The following is an 18,801-nucleotide window of genomic DNA, read 5'->3' as shown; positions in this document are numbered from 1 at the left end:
TGTCTTGATTTTCTTCCCAAGTGATATAAATGAAGCTGGGGAAAGATCTTTAATATAACAATTACACCTGCACAGCTTGGAGAATTACAAGGGTATAACTCCATTGGTTAACACTTACACCCCAGATACAGGTTTCACAGGACTGTAAATCTTTTTTTAAGGCAAAGGTGGAATAAAAAAATGCATCTGCCACAGAAAACAAATTCCTTTGTTGATTAAAAATGGATCTGCTAGCATGATTTTGTTCAAAACTTTTGATAAGGCAATTATAACTCCAGCAGACTCCTAGGTATTGCATGTATGTATTGCTATACTACAGACCTCTTGTAGTTGCCTCAGAATGACTGTATCAGACTCTTCTTTGCCAGCTTCTTTCCACATCGGTGCTCCAAGAGGAAGGCCTCTGGCTACCCTCCTTTCTGAACTGGTTCAAGCAATGTACTTTCTCTTTCTTTGGGATTACTGTTGTGTTTGGGAAGTCACTGTCACCTCAGCATGCAACACCCAGCATCCATGCTGAGAGACAACTTGGCACCATCACTGAGCCATGACAGACTCAAAACCAACCAGAGACAATATGCTGAGCGCTCATAAACTTCAGGCTTTGTCCACCCCAATCCTAACCAGGCCAGGGAGGAAGTACAGGAAGAAAGCACCTATGCAAAGTCCTTTTCAAGAAACGTAAGGAATGATGAGACCAATCATGCTGTCTCTGCACATGTTTCTGCTGGAACAGTGTTCAGGCTCTGCAATGGCTTACGAGCGGGCATGGGGAATAGCAGGCACTCTGAACCTGGAAGGTTGTCCAGCTAAATGTTACAGCTGGGCACTCCATCGCTGTCCTGGGAATGGTCTCAGGCAGGGAGGTGAGTTCTGGTGTCATTGCCTTTTGGGTTGTTACTGTTTCTTTTCGCAAGCTACTGCCTCTCTGAGATGCCAGCAAAGTAGCTCCCTGCTCTGTGTAAAGCAAAATCAGCTGCTTTATTCTAAAGTTTAAACTGTTAGTTGCAACAGAGTAATTTCTTGCCATATTTATACATCATGAAAACGTTAAAACAATGCAGTTTTCTTTGTGGTGGTCAGAAAGAAGATCATAATAAGGGAAAGCAGGAGAAAAGGGTTCTAAATCTGCACTTCTCCTCCTTAAGAAATTAAACCTATGATTTACTTATTGATTAATGCTCCCGTCTTTGATAATTGTCAGCTAGAAGCTCTCTGGAGTAGGATCACTCTCAGTCTCTCTTTCTCCTTCCTCTTGCTGACAATTAGCATGACTCACTCTACAAAGCATTGGCAGTGTCAATGACTCAGCCATGTGACACATGCTCCATCAGTCCATCTAGGCGTGATTTAAAAAAGAAGCAAATACAAGTTTTTTGTGCTGTGGGAAGACATCTTTTTCAATTTGATAAAAATAAAGCGTTCCATCCAACCACCCACAGAAGGAAGTGACTTCACAGAGCTGACCACTTAGCTGCCACCCTAGTAGTTGGCAATATATTTTGTTTCTTTCCAGCAGGTCAAAAAAGGCATTTTTCTTTTTGGTTCACATAGAATTTGAAAGAACTAATATTCTGAGTTTAAGATATATCTATTTTCCAAAAACCAATTCATATAAAGCTTGTGGGTACTTTCCTTATTCGGTCCACAGCCTCCAAGTACAGAGAGTGTTGCTCTCACTGGTAAAGCCACTGAGCAAACTCCAGCTGGAGACCAGAGCACTTCTATCATTCTTTCTCTGCTGAACACAGTATTGTGCAGCATATGTTCTGTGTCACGAGGGGCTGGGAAAGAAGCTCCAAAGACAGAGGAGATTTTATGTTGTTTATGAAGTTATACATTATGTATTGAGGATACTTTATATGTGAAGAGAGTAAATCTATTTTCAGTCCACAGCTATCGTTCTCAGTACACTATGGAGTGAAGCTGTTTCCAGCAGTGCTTATCTCAACCATGTGTCAGAAGTTTCCTTGATCACACACTGAGTTCCAGTTACCAAAACTCTTTCTCTTCTGAACACGTAAGGGATGTGGCTTATGGTGATATTTTTCATTCTTTGCTTTCTTTCCAGTAAATGAATCTAATTTAATGTTTTAAATAGAGGTTCTGAGTTATTTTATTTACAGAGTGAGTCCTAAGGAACATTCCCCAGACATGTCCCTTTTTTTTCCTGAGTGAATGCAAAGGTTCTGCTGATATTTGTCAGGTGTGGACATCTTAGAGGTGACTATTTAAATTGTCAGCAGATACTAAATACCACTGACAGTTTCAATGTTTAGTAAAATAGCCAACACATTCACAACAGCAGTATCCCTCCTAAGGGGAACCAAGAACAGCATAAAACAGACAGTCTGAGAGTCTTCTGATAATCTAGTCTAACAAATATCACTTATGCAGTATATTTCAACTTCAAAGTGATCTAGTTATGAATCCCTAAATTTCACTCTGGCAGCAATTCAGAAAGCTGGAGCTCCGTAACGCTGAGTTGATTAGAGTTATCATCTCTATTTTTAATGAGATATATACTAACACTGGGAGATTACTGAAGAATCAGCATCCTGGGAACCATCTGCAGGCCATGCACTTGTACTAAGTAGAAGGGGAAACATGGAGCAAATTTGTATTGCTGTAATTGTTTGTTGTGTGTCTTACAGTGGTGTCTTGGACAGTGGGAACTGTAGAGAATTTAGCAAGAGTCAGATGTTAGCCCTATCATCTGTGCTGTCAGGTTACCTGCATTTGGGTAACGCAGAGGGGCTACACAGTACAAAGCAGGTTAATTAGAAGTTAGACATCCACTGAGGCAGGCTCTGCCAGACTCCCTGGCTCTGAGTGATTACAGAACAACAAACATGCCAAACTGGGATTCATGCCCCACTGTGCAAACCACTACACCAAAATAAGAGAAAGCCCTTGCAGCATTTAGAATCTACTCTACAGCTTTTAAATTGCGGTATGTATTTTATTTACATCTTTCAGTATGTGCTTTTTCTCCTTGGTTTCAAGATGACTTGGTAAACAATTTTCTGCATAATAATCTGATTTACAATTTTACTTCCAACATTCTTCAGTTTAGTATCTATTTGATGTTTTGTCAGAAGTTATCCAGACAAGAAAGAAGTCTCAGTGTTTGAATCATTTTACCTGGAGTACCAGAAGCAATGGGATAATCAAAGAGAGATGACAAACATGATGTGCATTTACAATAGGGGAAAAAATGCTATCTGCTACGGTGTCAGCAATTCCCATCCTGCTAGTATGTACAATTTTCTAGTGAAAGGGTTTGAAAAAACAAAGGATTCTATCATCTGGCACCAATGCCCAGAGCAACAAGTTCATAGACCTGACTGGCTCCTCAGGGCACTAGCATTACTGAAATACCAATTAAAAACATTAAAATAGTGAATTACATGATTTAATGAAATAATTTTACATAATTTGATTCTAAATGTAAGAAATTCTGAGTAAATTAAGGCTTCATGTGGAATCTGCTCTTGAGTTGAAGCTTTATTTGGAATCTGATCACAATTTATAGTTTGGATTATTTCCTCCCACTGGATTTGGCAGGGGCTGTACTTGTGTAGTAGCATATTAGACTATTTAGATCTTAAATGAATCATAGACCTGCTGTAGACACACTGTAACATGAGTGGTTTTTTGTACAGTGTGGCAATAAAGCAACACTTTTAAGAGGCCTGCTGTGTGCTGAACTGCATCTTCCTCACTGCTTTATAAAGATCTATGATCTCAGGAAATACAATCTGTAAAATTCTACTGCTATATAATTACTTATCTGTTGTATCCTGTACAAGCCATTTTAAAAGACATGTTTACTCATGGTATAAAGTTAGTTGCAGCCAGAGTATTCAGATAAATGAGCCTGAAGTTAAGTCTTAGAACGGTGTCCAGCTCTCTTGTAAGAGCTTCCTTTCTAGAAGACCCTGAAGAAGGACTAGAGATTTATAAGTAGATACAGTTGGAAGAGGGGAGATCGTGTGTCCCCCTACCTCCCTCAGCCAACAAGTCTGCCCAGAAGCTTATGCAATGTGTGTTGTCTGCACAGTTTCAGAGCGTTCTCTGGAGAACGCTTACTGTAACACTTCTCGCTGGTGGGGAGAGTTGAAAGGTTAACAGATGTCCTGCTGCCAAGAGTGCATGAAGAAATAGGTGCTTCGACGTCAGATTCGGCTTGAATGCCAAGGAATCTGTGAACATCGGGACATGACGCTCTAGCTTTGCTGAGGGATTTCAAACCTTCTTACTGACAGAAAGAGACATGAAGAAAATCCCGAGACAGCTAGTGGAGTTTTCTTCCCTCCCGGGAAAGACCAGTCCGGCTCGTTTGAAACAGCGCACTCAAGCTTTCTTCTCGAAAGAGAGGAACAAGCCGGCTCGAAAACCTAAACACCTAACTGTAAAAATCCAATGAGGTTTCCCCTTCCCTCACAGCCCACCGCTGCTCCGGAGACCCAACCGCCCGCAGCGCCCGCCGAGAGGCTCTCGCCGCCCTCTCTCTGAGGGAAGCTCCCGCCCCCGCTCACAGAAGTAAAGCCGCTCTCACGCCGTTACCGAGACAAACCAGGCCCGCAGGCGGGTTTATCCTGCTGCCCGCAGGCACGATCGGCCTTTATGTCCAGCCGAGGCCGAGGAGACCGGGCTGGGGCGCCACCACCCCGCCGCGCTGAGGGGCACCCCGCACCGTATTCACCCCTATTGAGCGCACTCCCAATTACCGTATATACCCATACGGACGGTCCCAGAGAGGAGGCGTTACCGTATTTACCGTCACTAACCCACCGCCGCATTTCACGACGTGAAGCCCGCCACGTGCTCCCGTATATCACGGCGCAGAAGCGCAAGCCCGTAATGCCTCTCGGAAAAGCGGCACGCCGCAGCAGCGCATGCGTTGTGCGGCGGCGGGGGCGGGAGCGCGACCGCGACCCGGTGGGGTGAGGAGGAGCGGCCGGTCCCGCCCCGCCTCCTTCCCGCCGTTCTCGGTGCCGGCGAGGCCTGCCTTGACCTCGATTCGCCGGCCGGCGGGCCCCGGGGTAACGCGGAGTCATGGCGCAGCGGAGGGCGGCGGAGCGCGGGCCTTGCCAAGCGGCGGCGGAGAGCGCCAGGCACCAGCGGCAGCTTCTAGAAGGTGCCGGGGGTTGGGGCGGCGGGAGCGCGAGACCTCTTCCTCAAAACGGTCCACCGGCCGGCGCGGTCGGTTGGGCGGGAGAGCGGCAGCACGGCCGCCTCAGCGGGGCCGGGGCGGGGGGGCGGTGAGGCAGGCTCCCGTCTCGCGGGGCCTGTCAGCCGCTACCCGCGGCAGGGCCGGGGGTCGAAATGGAGCAGCAGCCCGTCCCACACACACGGTAATGAGGAAACGCGCGTGGGTTTCGTGTGTGTGTGTGTTGTTCCACCGGCGGTGCGGCTGTAGTGCAAAAAGGGGCAGTGGCAGAAAGTGCACTTCGCTGTATTTTCCTTTTTCGTCCTCTGAGTTTTTTTTTTTCCGTTGTTGTTTTTGTTTCTTTTTTTTTTTAATTTTCTTTTCCTTTCTGAAGAATATGTTATTAAAATAACCACGGGTGAGTTATTCGTGCTTGTGAGTGCTACGGGGATGCTGCCTTCGGCCTTAGCAGAGCCAGTGCACACCTGTGGGATCACGCTGACCTCAGAGTGAAAAACATTAAAGCGAGTAAAATTGCCAGCTCGTCCAGTCGGCTCTGTTTCATCCGTGGGTTTCATCATCCTTTCGCTGTGTTTCACAACAGTGAGGTGGCAGTGCGACCCGCTTGAATATTGTGCGTTGGCATTGTAGTCATGCCACCAGCACCTACGAATGAAAATACAGCCGTGGCATTTTTTGTGTTCTTCAGGTGACCGAGACTGACGCTCGCCACAAAGTTGTGCTAGCCTAGCAGTGTCTGAGGAGAGAGAGTGTTTTGATATGTGCACGCATACACACTCTAGTGTGGATGCAGAGACTTCTTACTGTTTATTTTTCTGTTTAAAATTCTTTGTGTGTATAGCTGTACTTGTGCTAATCAGTCTATTGCATATATAGTCATATTGGTAAAAATCTAAAGTATAGAAGAGACCTAAAATGTAAGTGTGTCACTTATTATATTCCCATTACATCCTTTACACAAGAATTTAAAGGCTAATAAAAACTTACATGGACGTATACAAGAGAAGTCTTTTTATATGAGTGTAAAATATGTGTAATCCCAAGTCTGAGAACTGTAATCTTCATATCTCAGGCTTGTGTGTGTGTGTTTACATATGTTTTCTCCTGATGAGTGTGTCTCACCTAACTGGCTGGTGGCTGTGCCTGGTGGTCTTTCTTAGGAGAAAAAAGAAAAAAAATCTGTTAATGAGCACGTTTCAAAGTTGCATTGTACATACTGAAGTTTTAACTTTGAGTTGAAACTCTAGTTAACTAGACTGGCGGAAGATTTCTGTCAGAAAGGAAAAAATATGTATGACTTGCTTTGTTTTGCTCTTTTTTCTCTTTACAAATTTATTTATTAATTCAGGCTTAAAATATTACAGATCATAGAAGTTGACTTCTATAGGATGTTTGCCAGCGTAAGAACCTCATATTTGTTTGATAGCTTTCAGGGAATGTGAGCAATGTGTTGTATATGTTATTGAAAGCATTGGTGGGAAGATTATGTTCACAGAGAAATGTTCACTTAACGTTTCCTTAAAGTACAAGTTTGAAATCTGTTATAAGATGTGAGGGTTTTCTTTTTGTTGTTGTTTTGGTTTGGTTATTTAACTTTGTTTTTGTTTAATTTCAGGGAAAGCTCAGGCAGAAGGTGGATCAGCTCGGACGTCACTTCTTATTTTAGTGTCCATCTTCTTATCAGCTGCTTTCCTTATGTTCCTAGTATATAAAAATTTCCCACAACTTAGTGAGTAAGTATGTCAGGAAAGATTAATTTGTTTGCTTTTCATTCAGTATCAAATTGTAGAGGAGCCTATGTGGGGTTAAGTGATTTTTAAACTGACATGAGTTAATTATAGACATAACCTTATTTTTTTAAAAGGGAATTTGAGTTTATAACCTAGAATGTCAGGACACAAAGCTTAATATTGAAATACTAACTGGTAGGATCTGTGTAAACAGAGTTGTACTTGACCTAGGGTTTCTGTTGCACAGTTGAGATACTATGTTTTGAAAAGTTATCCCCTGTCACATTAGCAAGGATAACTCACTGTGTTCTTAACCTTCTTCAGTTGAGTGCCAAAACATGCTTGGTTAGGGCTAGGTTTATTTTAAAATGCCTTGTGCACTGGTATAACTGGAGGCTGTTATCAAAAGGGGCATCCTTCTTCCTTCATATCTAAGCTTCACGTTCCCTTTTCCTCCTTTTTGTTGTATCTAGTACTTGTGTTGGGAAGGTAGATAGTTTGACAAGATGGAAGCCTGCTTGTCTGACAATTTTCTTTTTTTCTTTTAGTAGTTAATTTTCTGTCTGATTAACTTGCTCAACAAGTTCAGTTTGCAACAGTCCAATCACTAAGTCTGATACAGAGGAAGAGAGGACACTCAACTATGCTGCCCAGGGTTGCACCAGATTAAGGTGTGACATGAGATTTTGCTCTTAAAGCTTTGTTTGTTTGTGAGGTAAAGCTCTGCTGCTCTTGTTGCACTTCAAATGTTATGACCCTAGCGTTGAGGCAGTTACAGTTGGTTTTGGCTGAAATGTTGACCGCTGTTCAGTTGCCAAGGTTTGGTTTGAGTAATTATTTCTTTCTGATCGGTACTTGGTAAGAAGAAAAAATAATCCTAGAAATGAAGCAGGTTATTGTAATGAATAAAAAAATATGGTTTGCAAGTACCTAAAATTGAGGATTTTCTAATACAAAACACACTGTAAATATTAAGTGTTCATCTGAGAACATTATCACAACAATAATCATAGTTTGTTTGCTGAGGTTGTAGTCTAGTGGTGTGGTGTATCTAATTATCTATATAGTCAGTAAATAATTTTACTATGCTGTTTGATTATATTTACCACCATTCTGGCTTGCTTTTTTTTTTTTTTTTTCCCCAGAGAAGAAAGAGAATGTATAAAGGTTCCTAGAGATATGGATGATGCAAAGGCCTTGGGAAAAGTCCTGTCCAAATATAAGGACACATTTTATGTTCAAGTATTAGTGGCTTATTTTGCCACATATGTTTTGTATCCTTTTTATGATATAAAAGGCAGTTTAGATGTAGTCATATTTCTCTGAAAAAGAAATGAAAAATACAAACTTACAAATTCTCGATCATGGGTGAAGGAGGCTAACATAACCTAGGTATGTTTATAAATAGACACAAATATTCCAAAATCTTTGAACCTAAAAAAATTTCTTCTGTGTTTCAGTATGCTTTTTCGACTGTAAGAAAGGATTGAGTAGAAGGAAATTGATGTGTGCATGTATAGTAGTAAGTGCTGTTGGGGATTTGCATGCAGCTTCACCTTGACTGTGTCTGTTATGGACCGGATTTTTAGCTTTGGTATTAGACTTGGTCTCATTTTAGTGTTACACTAACTTTTTAAATTGCAAACTGAATTGCCAGTTAGAAATTGCTGTTGATTCTAAAGGAAGACTGAGACTACTGCACTGTTCTTCCTTGAAACATTCAAAAGTGCCATATAAGAGTAATTTACAGGATATTTTACAGCATTTCACAAGGAAAGCATTTTGAGCCTTCTTTCATCTCTGCAGTGCCTACATTCAAAAAACAAATCTCTATTTTCTTTGAGAGCACTAAATTTCTGAAGTACTTTCTGTCTAGGGAGACGCAAAGGCTACCTGTGTTCTGTGTTAACTTTTTTCCTGAGTGCTGAATGTATTAATTAATCATTAAACACACTCTTAACTGGAACACTTAACTAAAGGTTAATAACTTTAAAAAGCTGTATAAGAGGTCTGTTTCATAGTTTAATGCAGGAGGCTTTCATAACTTGGAGAAAAATCAGTGCTGAATGTGCCATTAGTAATTATCCTCTAGCTCATTCTTTTTAAGTGTAGTTCACAAAGAATAGATTTATGAAGACAATTAAAATGTTAGAGTTTATATATTAATAAGTAGTAGAACAGAATTGGCTGTTGATTGAACTACTATATCAGCTGATGTGACGACATTTACTGTGTCAGCAATAGACTGTGATCAGTTGACAAGTATGTTACAGTTAACTCAGAACCTTGACACTTGCTTAGAAAAAAAGCTGTACTGGTTGTAATGGACTTAATATAAAGGAAGATTAGTTGGCTTTTTGATACTTCAGTCAATTCAACTCAGATAAAATAGTGTGCATATTTTTTTTTTGCTTTATAAGATTTCTATCCAAAGTGGGCAATACATCATAGTCTTAAGGATGCCTAGCAAGCCTTAAGCTCAGCAGCATGTTTGCTTACACTGCAGAAACTTAATTTTTGCCCTTTTGAAAAATTCTGACTGAAATTAGTGATTGTGTATCCTGGTTATCTAGTGATTGCACATGCCTATTTGTGAGGAAGTCGTAATTGCCTTCATACCTGTCAGTCTTCCATGAAACTCATAGTAGGTATGGGCTCGGAGAGTTCTGTGAGCTTTTCAGAAAGAATAACTGAAATCTGCATATCTGCAGTCAACAATGTAAAATCAGAAGTATGCATTTCCTGTAATGTCACAATAAATCCCCAGTGTCAATTGTAGCACAGATAACGAGAAAACTGTAGTACAGCTTTTATTTAGTGACTTATTTTTCTATGTGTAATGATGAATCTACCCCTTGTTTCTTTGTGCTTGGGCTTCTTGTGCTACTTTGCAAATGTATTTTGAAGTAAGGATCTTTAGAGAATATGCCTATTTATATTTATGCTTTTACAAATTGTAGTATTTATCCTGACTGCTTATAAAATTCAGAATTGGGTAGCTTTTTAAAAATGTTTCTTTTTCTTAACCGAGATGCATCCAGCTTGCAAACGTTTGCTATTCCTGGGTCTATATTTCTCAGCATCCTGTCAGGGTTTCTTTACCCCTTCCCGCTGGCTTTGTTTCTTGTTTGTCTGGTAAGTATGGAAAATAGGTAGAAATATATGCCCTCACAAACTGTTTGGAATACAGTGAAGCATCTGAACAGCTTCTGGTTTGAAATGATCAGAGTCTGAGTGAAGTAGGGGTATACTTTAGTTTCTGAGGAATGAATGAGTTTTCATTCAGCTCTGTTGTGAGAATGGTATTACCCACAAAATTCACTGTAGCATTTGGTGATGATTCAAAAGACTAAACCGTTTCTCCAAGTTTTCTTAATAAGAGGCACCTGAGTGTGAATCAGCCAGAGTTTCCTTTACTTTAAATTTGGCTAGCATCCACCAGAACCTGATTGTAATTTCAGAACATGATTACTGCATTTTTATTATTGCACTGCAAAACACATCTGTTTTTAAATGCCTTAAATACCCAAGAAGCTTAATTTAAGATATTAAATGTATGTTATTGACAAGCTTCAAAAAATGTCGTGTATAGAAGATGCAGTCATAATGAGCCTTACTACGTAAGAATGAGATAATTGAGTAGGTATGGAGGAGCAAGTCGATGAAATTCAAGTTTGAATGTCTTCAATGCCATTGTGCTCCTTATTTGCAAAGCTTTCACTGTTCAAAATCTTAAAACTGCAGAAGCACTCGATATTAACTGATAAATAATCAACATTGTCTACTTTGAATGTTAAGATTGATCTAAATGCCTTGGAAATAAAGGAACTGTCTTGGGTCAAAAACGTTTTTAGGGAGTGTGTACATACTGCTGAAGGAGAGCCCTTCAGCCTCAGTGGAGGGCCACACAGAAGCAGGCTCTTTCTAGCCAGAGTAGTTAATAGGGATATAAGGCTAAGATGAAGTAGAGTTTCTGCTCATTTGTTTGGGGTTTTTTTTTTTGGTCTTTTTGTTTTTTTTTTCAGTGCTCAGGACTTGGAGCTTCATTCTGCTATATGCTTTCATACCTAGTGGGACGTCCTGTTGTGTACAGATATTTAACAGAAAAAGCAGTAAAATGGTCAGAACAGGTAAGGTTTCTAGAGATGCTGAAATTTATGATAGAAAATGTATAGTGGAATAGCATGGAAAACTAGGGGGTCTTGTGCTCATGTATCTAATTACAAACAAAGGATTCTGACTCCTTTTTGATAATGTGCAATTACTTTCTCTGAGTGTTTTTAAACGGGGGGGGGGGTATTCCTGGTTTTATAGTATTTTTGGGGAGGAAGCTGTTTTTACCTAGGAAGAGTTTGCAACTGATAACCCCCCCTGGTTTAGCCAATGTCAATGGGAAACCTCTCCAGTTTCAATTTAAAGTAATAGCTCTCTACGCATCAAAACTAATGAAGGCTGGGTTTGTGTTTTTTATAGGGGAGGAAAACCCATAGCAGTATGTCTGATTGCAAAACCTTAATCTGAAGATGTTATTGTAGTTGGAGCATTTAGAAACTTTCTCTTACAGTGTCTGGTAACATTAGTTTCAGCAAGTGTTAATTCTCAGATGAAGTTCAAGATTTTTGCAATACAAAATCATAGTGTGATTACTCTTTGACCTCATGTCTCTTGCTTTGATACCCTGAAACATGTTCAAACAGATTTCTTTTTCTGGCAATTATGAAGCACAACTAACTATGTGTTCTGTTCAAGATTTTTGAATCGCAAAAATACTTTAAATTTGTTCCTCATTAGGTAAGATGTGGAGCTGTCCTGCACAATTGACCTTATTAAATAACATAGTAGTATTTTGACTCTTGACCCAAGTAAATCTTAACATTGCAGTATAATCTTGAGGCTATTCTGAGTGGCAAATGGTTACTATTTCCATTAGCAGAACTGGATATGTGGTTTAAAATTATGTAATTACATGTGCAGCTCATATCTCACTGTTTCCAGGTTAATTGGACTGTATCATGCTTGCATTTTGAGGGCTAAGACATTTTATATACAGGATTAATCAATGTTTAAATATTTGTCCTTCGTTAAGATTAAAAAAAACCCACAATGGTATTACTGAACGATAGCAGGACTACTGACTTTAGTGTTGCAGTTGAAGCTAAAGTTGGGGGAAAAAACAGGATCGTGACTGGGGTGAGTTGCTACGTGAGATTTCAGATGGAATTGCAGTCAGACCAGGTTTGGTTTCAACTGGGGCCAGATGACCATGTTTAGGCTTAGGCTTAGTGAAGGTCTGCCAGGATAGGCCAGAAATGGTGGGTGCTTTGCTATGCTTACAGCTTGGTTTGGGGTTACAGTTCTTGTTTGAAAGGGCCGATGTGCTAAAGCCAGGCTGGAAGGAGAAGAGACTTTGCAGTACTAGTGTAAGGAGCTGGGCTAGACTTGAGAATATAATTAGGACTGTAAATAAAGTTGGGGCTATTGTGGTTGCTCCTGGGTAAATGTTGATGCTAGGTGTTCTAATGTATGGGTCGATAGGTTTTGCAACGGTGCTGGCAGCAGCCACCTGATGAGCTTCAGAGCCATGACCTGGGTAAGTTTCCAAGTGAAGAATACAGCTGTGTTTCAAGTTTGATCATGAATTAGGACAGAACGGGTTGAGGAACAAACTTCATTGCTAGTTCCTGCAAAAGCTTTAGGGTGAGGATGATAAGCTGGCAGTGTTGATTGGGCTACAGTTAGACAGGCAGAGGTTGCTGTGCTAAAGTTAGTTAGGCCTGCTGCTGTGCTGAATTGCTTGTTTGCTGTTTAAGTTGGCTGATTCAGACACATCATCACCATGCTCCTACCACAGACTGGTATTTCCAGACTACCTTCAGTACTATTTGACAGGTGATTCACTGATGACTCTTCCTGGAGTCACTCATTGTTTAACTGATTTTTATGTTTGCAACTTGTAAATTTCTGCAAAAGATACACCCTCCACCCCCCCCCAACAAACCTCTAGTAGTAAAATAATTGTGTATTTTCAAGGCAGGGATTTTTTTACTGAATTTTTTTGGTTTTGTTTTGGCAGGTTGAACGACACAGAGAACACCTCATTAACTACATAATATTTTTGAGAATAACACCTTTTCTTCCCAATTGGTTTATCAATATAACATCTCCTGTAATTAATGTGCCATTGAAAGTTTTTTTCATTGGCACTTTTCTAGGTAAGAATTCTGGTTAGTGAACTGCAGTTTGGGGGTAGCCAGAAGGGTTATTATTAGTGTCTCTCTGTATGCGTTGTTCAGCGGAGATCACCACCTACTGGACAGTTGAAAGATTACACAAGAATATTGTATTTTCGATGTGTGGAGCTTATAGCATCAAAAGATTTTAGTAGTCAGGACTATCTGATGTACTGGATGAGCAATAATGAGCCCAGGCTAATTACTTGCTTAAGGAAACGTACATTATATGAACACTTTCTTAGTAACTTTTTGTTCCGCTCCATGACTATAATACTTCTGTGAACTTATATAAGCTCGTATTTTCAGCTCAGCATAATTGTGTGAGGATGTATGTGACTTTGAGCTGAAGGATTGTTTCTCCCCTTCCCACTCCATTTTGTTCATCGTAATATATCTTCCTAGGAGTGAATTCATAATTTAACTAATGTAGTGCTAAACACTTTAGTTTTGTAATGGGCATATTTTTCCAAATACTTTCTAATCTGCTTAGGAAACAACCCATATCTTTCCTTTATAAACTTAAATCTGTTTGTAGAGAGACAACTTGAAATCTGCAGAGCTAAAGAGTAGAGATTAATTTCTTAGTCTTCTGTGTTTGAGTTGGTGTTAAAAATATTTAAAATGGCATATAAACAGTTCTTTTGATAATTTTTTTTGTCTTTGAATTTTATATTTACACCCCTCTTTTAAAAAAAAAAAGTACAAGGCAACAAAGTCTGAAATTTTTGGTGTTAAAAGTTGGATGACTAATCTATGATTTTTTTTTTCCTTTTTTTTCACCCTAACAACCTGGTTTTTCTTCCTTTGCCCTCCTACCCTTCTAATTCTCCACTTCAGGTGTGGCACCACCGTCCTTTGTAGCCATTAAGGCAGGAACAACGCTGTACCAACTTACAACAGCAGGGGAAGCTGTTTCCTGGAACTCTGTTTTTGTTCTCATGATTCTAGCCATCCTCTCCATCCTACCAGCTGTCTTCCAGAAGAAACTGAAACAGAAGTTTGAATAAGCATCAAACCGGACCAGAATTTCCCATACTTCATCTCAGGATCAGCACTTCTGATATTTGTATATTTGCTTTTCTATTGGATCTTAAGCAATTAAAGGGGAGGCTTGTGATTGATAAGAATGTCTTTAAATGAACATGTGGCCTAAAATAGAAGGAACTGTGTTCCGAAATGTACTGCATATAGTTTTGTAACCAAACCATCTCTTTTACTTTGGTAGGTGGGGGGTAGGGGTGGGGGTGGCCCTCAGGATGAGGGAAGTGGAAACACAGATGTAACATTTTGCTCTGATTACATGCAGAGCAAAATAGTAATGTAGACATAAACTACAGATAATGCTTTCAAAAACTTGCAGGAAGAAGCCCTTAATTATTCAGTCCAGTTTTGTAACATTCTCTGTAGGCTTGCATGTGATTCGGTCTGAGTACATTTCTCATCAACAAAATTTCTCTTCTTTTTTTGCCTTTGGGAGTTCCAAAATAATAGCATAATATAATAACGGTGCTCACTCAAACAAAGGTTTTTTGCAGTACTTTAACTACAATGATATTCTTATCCTGATTGTTTACTTCTATTTATTAGTGCTGTGTGGATTTAAATACTTGAACCTACATCTGCTTTACTAACTGGATTAACAAAGGTGAAGTGTCACATCATTCCCTCTTGTCCTCAGTAAAGTTTTATTCTGGGAGAGGATATAAGAAGGGAGAGAGCAGGTTAGAATTTTTATCGTGGCTGGCTGATGATTTCGAAGTTCTAATTTTAATTTTTTAATGTCGATTATTTTGCCAATATTTTGCTTGCATAGATTTATCCTGCCAATTTAAGAAAAAATTTAAGAAAATGATCATATGATTATATAAAACTTTCAGTTCTCAAGTGATTTAGAAATTTTTAACTTTAAGCAATGTAATATTACCATTTCTCAAGCAATATATAAAGAATATAAAATTTTCCATTGCAGCTTGATTAGCTAGAAGAAATGTCAGGTACACAAATTGGTGCAGTTCTTTATTAAAGACCTGATTCCAAGTAATGTTCAAAGCATCACGTAACAGAAGGCTCTTGTGTCAGTGTATATAAAATCGAAAGGATGATTCCATTGTCTGTTAAGTCAGTAACTGGCAATGGGCAATCAGCTATGATTCACCTTTAAGTAGAAATATATATATTCACTCAATAAGGTATATGATACCTCCCCGTGTATGCTTATAACTGTTGTAGTTTGTTGTGTTGTCAGTGGAATCCCATAAAATGAGGCCCTGATCAGCAAGGAACTGGGGTGTGCATTTAATTTTTATCCTACTGAAACCAGTGCTGCTTATATGTTTTAAGTTGGTTCCCCTGAAGTATCTTGCTGAAATGGGAGTTGACACATTTGCGTATGTTCCAATTCAAGGGTTTATTTCTCTGTATCCTCATGTTAACTCATCATATGATAGATCATTGAGATGTAAGAGAACAGTTCCATAAATGTGATAATGTGAAAGGTACTGGTACCTTTAAAGGGTTTTGTTCATTTTGTAACATAATGTTAATTGACTCCTTCATTTCATCACAGTATTACATGTAAATATATAGTAAATATTATTGATCCACTACTTGTCTTTTATTTAAATCCAGGCTGCACAGTAAGTGGTATTTTTTGCTAGGTAGATAAAGGAGTTCATATCACTTCTGTTTGCAAGTTTATTGTAAGATCATTTAACTTCAGCAATTTTGTTGTTTAGAATTTACTATAAAAGTGTACTTTATTGGCATTTAAAACTGAACAGTGATTATTTTTATTGCTGCAGTTCTAATCTCAGAGGCCATCTACCCAGGGGATTTATTCCATAGGAAATTTGAGTGTGAATTTAGCTGTTGTGAGCAAGTGTCCCCTGGACTATTGAGTGTGAAGTTGCTCTAGATTTACAGCCTACTTTTCTGCATAGTTAATTTTTCATGCAGGTGAACTCTCAGAATAAATTACCTACTACTTTTTGTCCAGTGACTTTTCTCAAAATTTGTCTTAATTTCTGGTCAATAACAGATGCTGTTGTAAAATCCCTTCTATGCTGTATAAAGCCAATGTTTTGGTGGAACCTTGACACTAAAGAAGGAACTGAAGTGTGTTTCAATTTAATGTGAATCATGTTATCGATCGACATTTTCACTGAGTTACATTTCACTGTGTAGATGGGATCAGGCTATGTTACTGAAAAACCTGTTGTGTTTCAGCCATAGGCTGGGTTCCCATCACAGTGGCTAAAAGCCTTAAGACCTTAGAAATGTTGAAAATAAGGTTCTTTCCTTTTGCAAAACGCTAGCGGTTTTTTTAACCTGTCCCTTCTGTGTTTATCTTCAGCTGCCAATGGCCTCAGGCGGTTTCCTACCCCATGAGGACTACTTCTGAGGGTTGTGAAGAGCAAGGAAGGCCTTGTGAAAAAGGCAAAAAAGCACTGTGCTGTGGAGTACTGTACTAGCCTATTCTTTCCTTTAGGGAATCCAGCAAGTGATCCAAGAGATAGCCATAACACTTTGACCGGAAAACAGTGGCTGCCATGAAACAAACCAGGAAATCAGGAAGATGTAGCTTTGTTTTTTAATTGCAAGGGATTTTAAGCTGTTAGGTGACCTGTTCAGCTTTTGGAATTTGTGATACCTGCATGATGTCATTACTAAATGTCTCTTGCCATTTGATAATAAAGCTATTATATAAAACATGAAACATTGTATTTTTGAGTACAATGAAGCATGCTGAACTTCCTGCTAAGCTTAATTTTTTTTATTAACCTGTTTAAAAGGGATTAAAAAGTAAACTGAGCTGATTACAGCTGTAGATGAGATTCATTCTGTTTCTACCTTTATTTCAGAATATGTAGGTAAACTTCCTTTTCTGTCTGAAATTAATTTCTCACATACAACAGTAATTTTGAAAAGTTTTTATTTTTTGCAGTGAAAGGCAATTGGGTCTAACTTGTTTTATCTTCTCAAATAGAACCATTTGCATAATTTGCCTTTTTTTTTTTTTTTTGCATGAATTCCTGATGGAAGGCTCATGTGCTAAAGTTGTTATAGCTTCATTCACCTTCCCTTAATATTCTGTTATGTCCAGTTTATGGAATTCTTTTTTTGCCTTGTATAGAAAACTGTTGCTGAAAGGTTAAGACGGAAGAAGTTAAAGTTAAAAAATTAGAAGTCTTTCTTTAAAATGTTAGTGAACTATGCTATTATGCAAAGTCAGAACATGTTTTTTGCTGTTGGGTAACTTTGAAGATTTTTGTGTGTTGCTCCAGAGAATGTTTGTCAGGTATAATTTCTGTCATAACCTAGTTTTTAGGATAGTAACTAAAATGCAGTGTGGATTGCTCTGCTTTGTGTTAGAACTGAAGTATGCTGCCTGCCTCATACCATGCATTTTACTCTGGATTAAGCTGAACAAGCAGCAGAATCGACTCAGCCAGGTAGCTGATCAAGGACTGAAAACACCCAGCAGCTACTGCAGGTACACTTTTACAAATAAAAGAACTAACTGAAATAGAAGCCTTTGTGAGAGCTGTTGCTACAGGAATGAAATTCTTACCTCTAGTGTTTTGCACTAGAAATAAAAAGGAACAAAACAGAAAATGCGTTTTTTTCTGTTTCTTAGTCACATTTTTTCTTTCATTCTTTTAAGCAGTAACAGTGGAGTAATAACTCTGGGAATTGTGGGAGGTAAAGCACTAAGCATCATACCTTCTAGTCAAATTCCTCCATTAAAAATTAAGTTTGGCATAGTGAACAAATCCTGTCCCAGGAGTGCCTCTTGAGTGCCTGTCCATTTGTTAGCACTCACTATAGAGCCAGTGCCAGAATGGGGAAGTCAAACTATCCCTCAAATATATAATGAACTATTTTTCATAATGTGGGACAGTCTCTTTTTCAAGATTACAAAATGGGGGGATTATTTTTTTCCCAGAAGGCTGAAAAGAATACAGGTCAAATTATAGAAAACTTTCCTTCTGTCATAGTGTGAGGTTTAAGAGGGAAATGAAAGTCAAGTTTTGACAGGTGAGCAGGATCCAGAGTGAGCTTTTCAATTTTCCCTTAAAGAGAAGTCAGTTACTCTGATTATTTTTATGACTAATTGATGTCTTGCAATGACACACACTTCTATCTTAACTCTCAGCTGGTGGCTTTGTAGCTCCAGGTCACCCAAACTGAAAGAAGTTACAGCCTTTTAATAATGGCAGTTAATACCAATAAGAGCATAATATGTTTACTAGCATACCATAAGTCCCCTTCCTGTTCTTAAAAATTTTCTACCTAGTGTAATAATTAATGTTTCATTGTTTTATAGTACACAAGGAGGAATCTGGGTCTGGATTATGAGAGCTAAGATCAATGACTGGCATATAACCATGGGAGAGGCCTCAAAAGTGCCTTTCTGTAGATAACCTTCAAAACACAGACAATTCTGATTCTGCACTTGTCTAGGACTTCAGTGATATCTTCATAGCCTTAAAAGGTTAGTAGACAAGAAGGTTAGTAGGCTCTGGAGCGAACTGGGAGTGCAGCAGCAGAAGTAGCTTTTAAAATTCTGCATCAGAATTAAGATCTAATGTTATGGTCATAACTACTGATTTTTCTTTTACAACATAGCCGTTGGGCAGTTGTATCCAATAATCTGGAATTT

At 39.1% G+C, this 18,801-nt stretch overlaps 1 protein-coding gene across 2 annotated transcripts; it reads left to right on the top strand.

Moving 5' to 3' along the window:
• Window positions 1–4,934: 4,934 nt before the first annotated feature.
• Window positions 4,935–16,854, top strand: TMEM41B (transmembrane protein 41B). Of its 2 annotated transcripts, none has more exons than XM_052811292.1 (7): window positions 4,935–5,143; window positions 6,792–6,909; window positions 8,052–8,180; window positions 9,948–10,041; window positions 10,932–11,036; window positions 12,980–13,118; window positions 13,977–16,854. In XM_052811292.1, the coding sequence occupies exons 1-7, from the start codon at window positions 5,062–5,064 to the stop codon at window positions 14,144–14,146; spliced, it is 837 nt and encodes a 278-aa protein (XP_052667252.1). In that variant the 5' UTR covers window positions 4,935–5,061; the 3' UTR covers window positions 14,147–16,854. The 2 variants fall into 2 exon arrangements, with proteins under 2 accessions (XP_052667252.1, XP_052667253.1); XM_052811293.1 differs by lacking the exon at window positions 4,935–5,143 and adding an exon at window positions 5,550–5,864.
• Window positions 16,855–18,801: the final 1,947 nt, after the last annotated feature.

Source organism: Harpia harpyja, chromosome 16 (assembly GCF_026419915.1).
Source record: "Harpia harpyja isolate bHarHar1 chromosome 16, bHarHar1 primary haplotype, whole genome shotgun sequence".
Classification (NCBI taxonomy): domain Eukaryota; kingdom Metazoa; phylum Chordata; class Aves; order Accipitriformes; family Accipitridae; genus Harpia; species Harpia harpyja.
The sequence above is the reverse complement of the archived record's forward strand: the minus strand, read 5'-3'. Positions and strand labels throughout refer to the sequence as shown.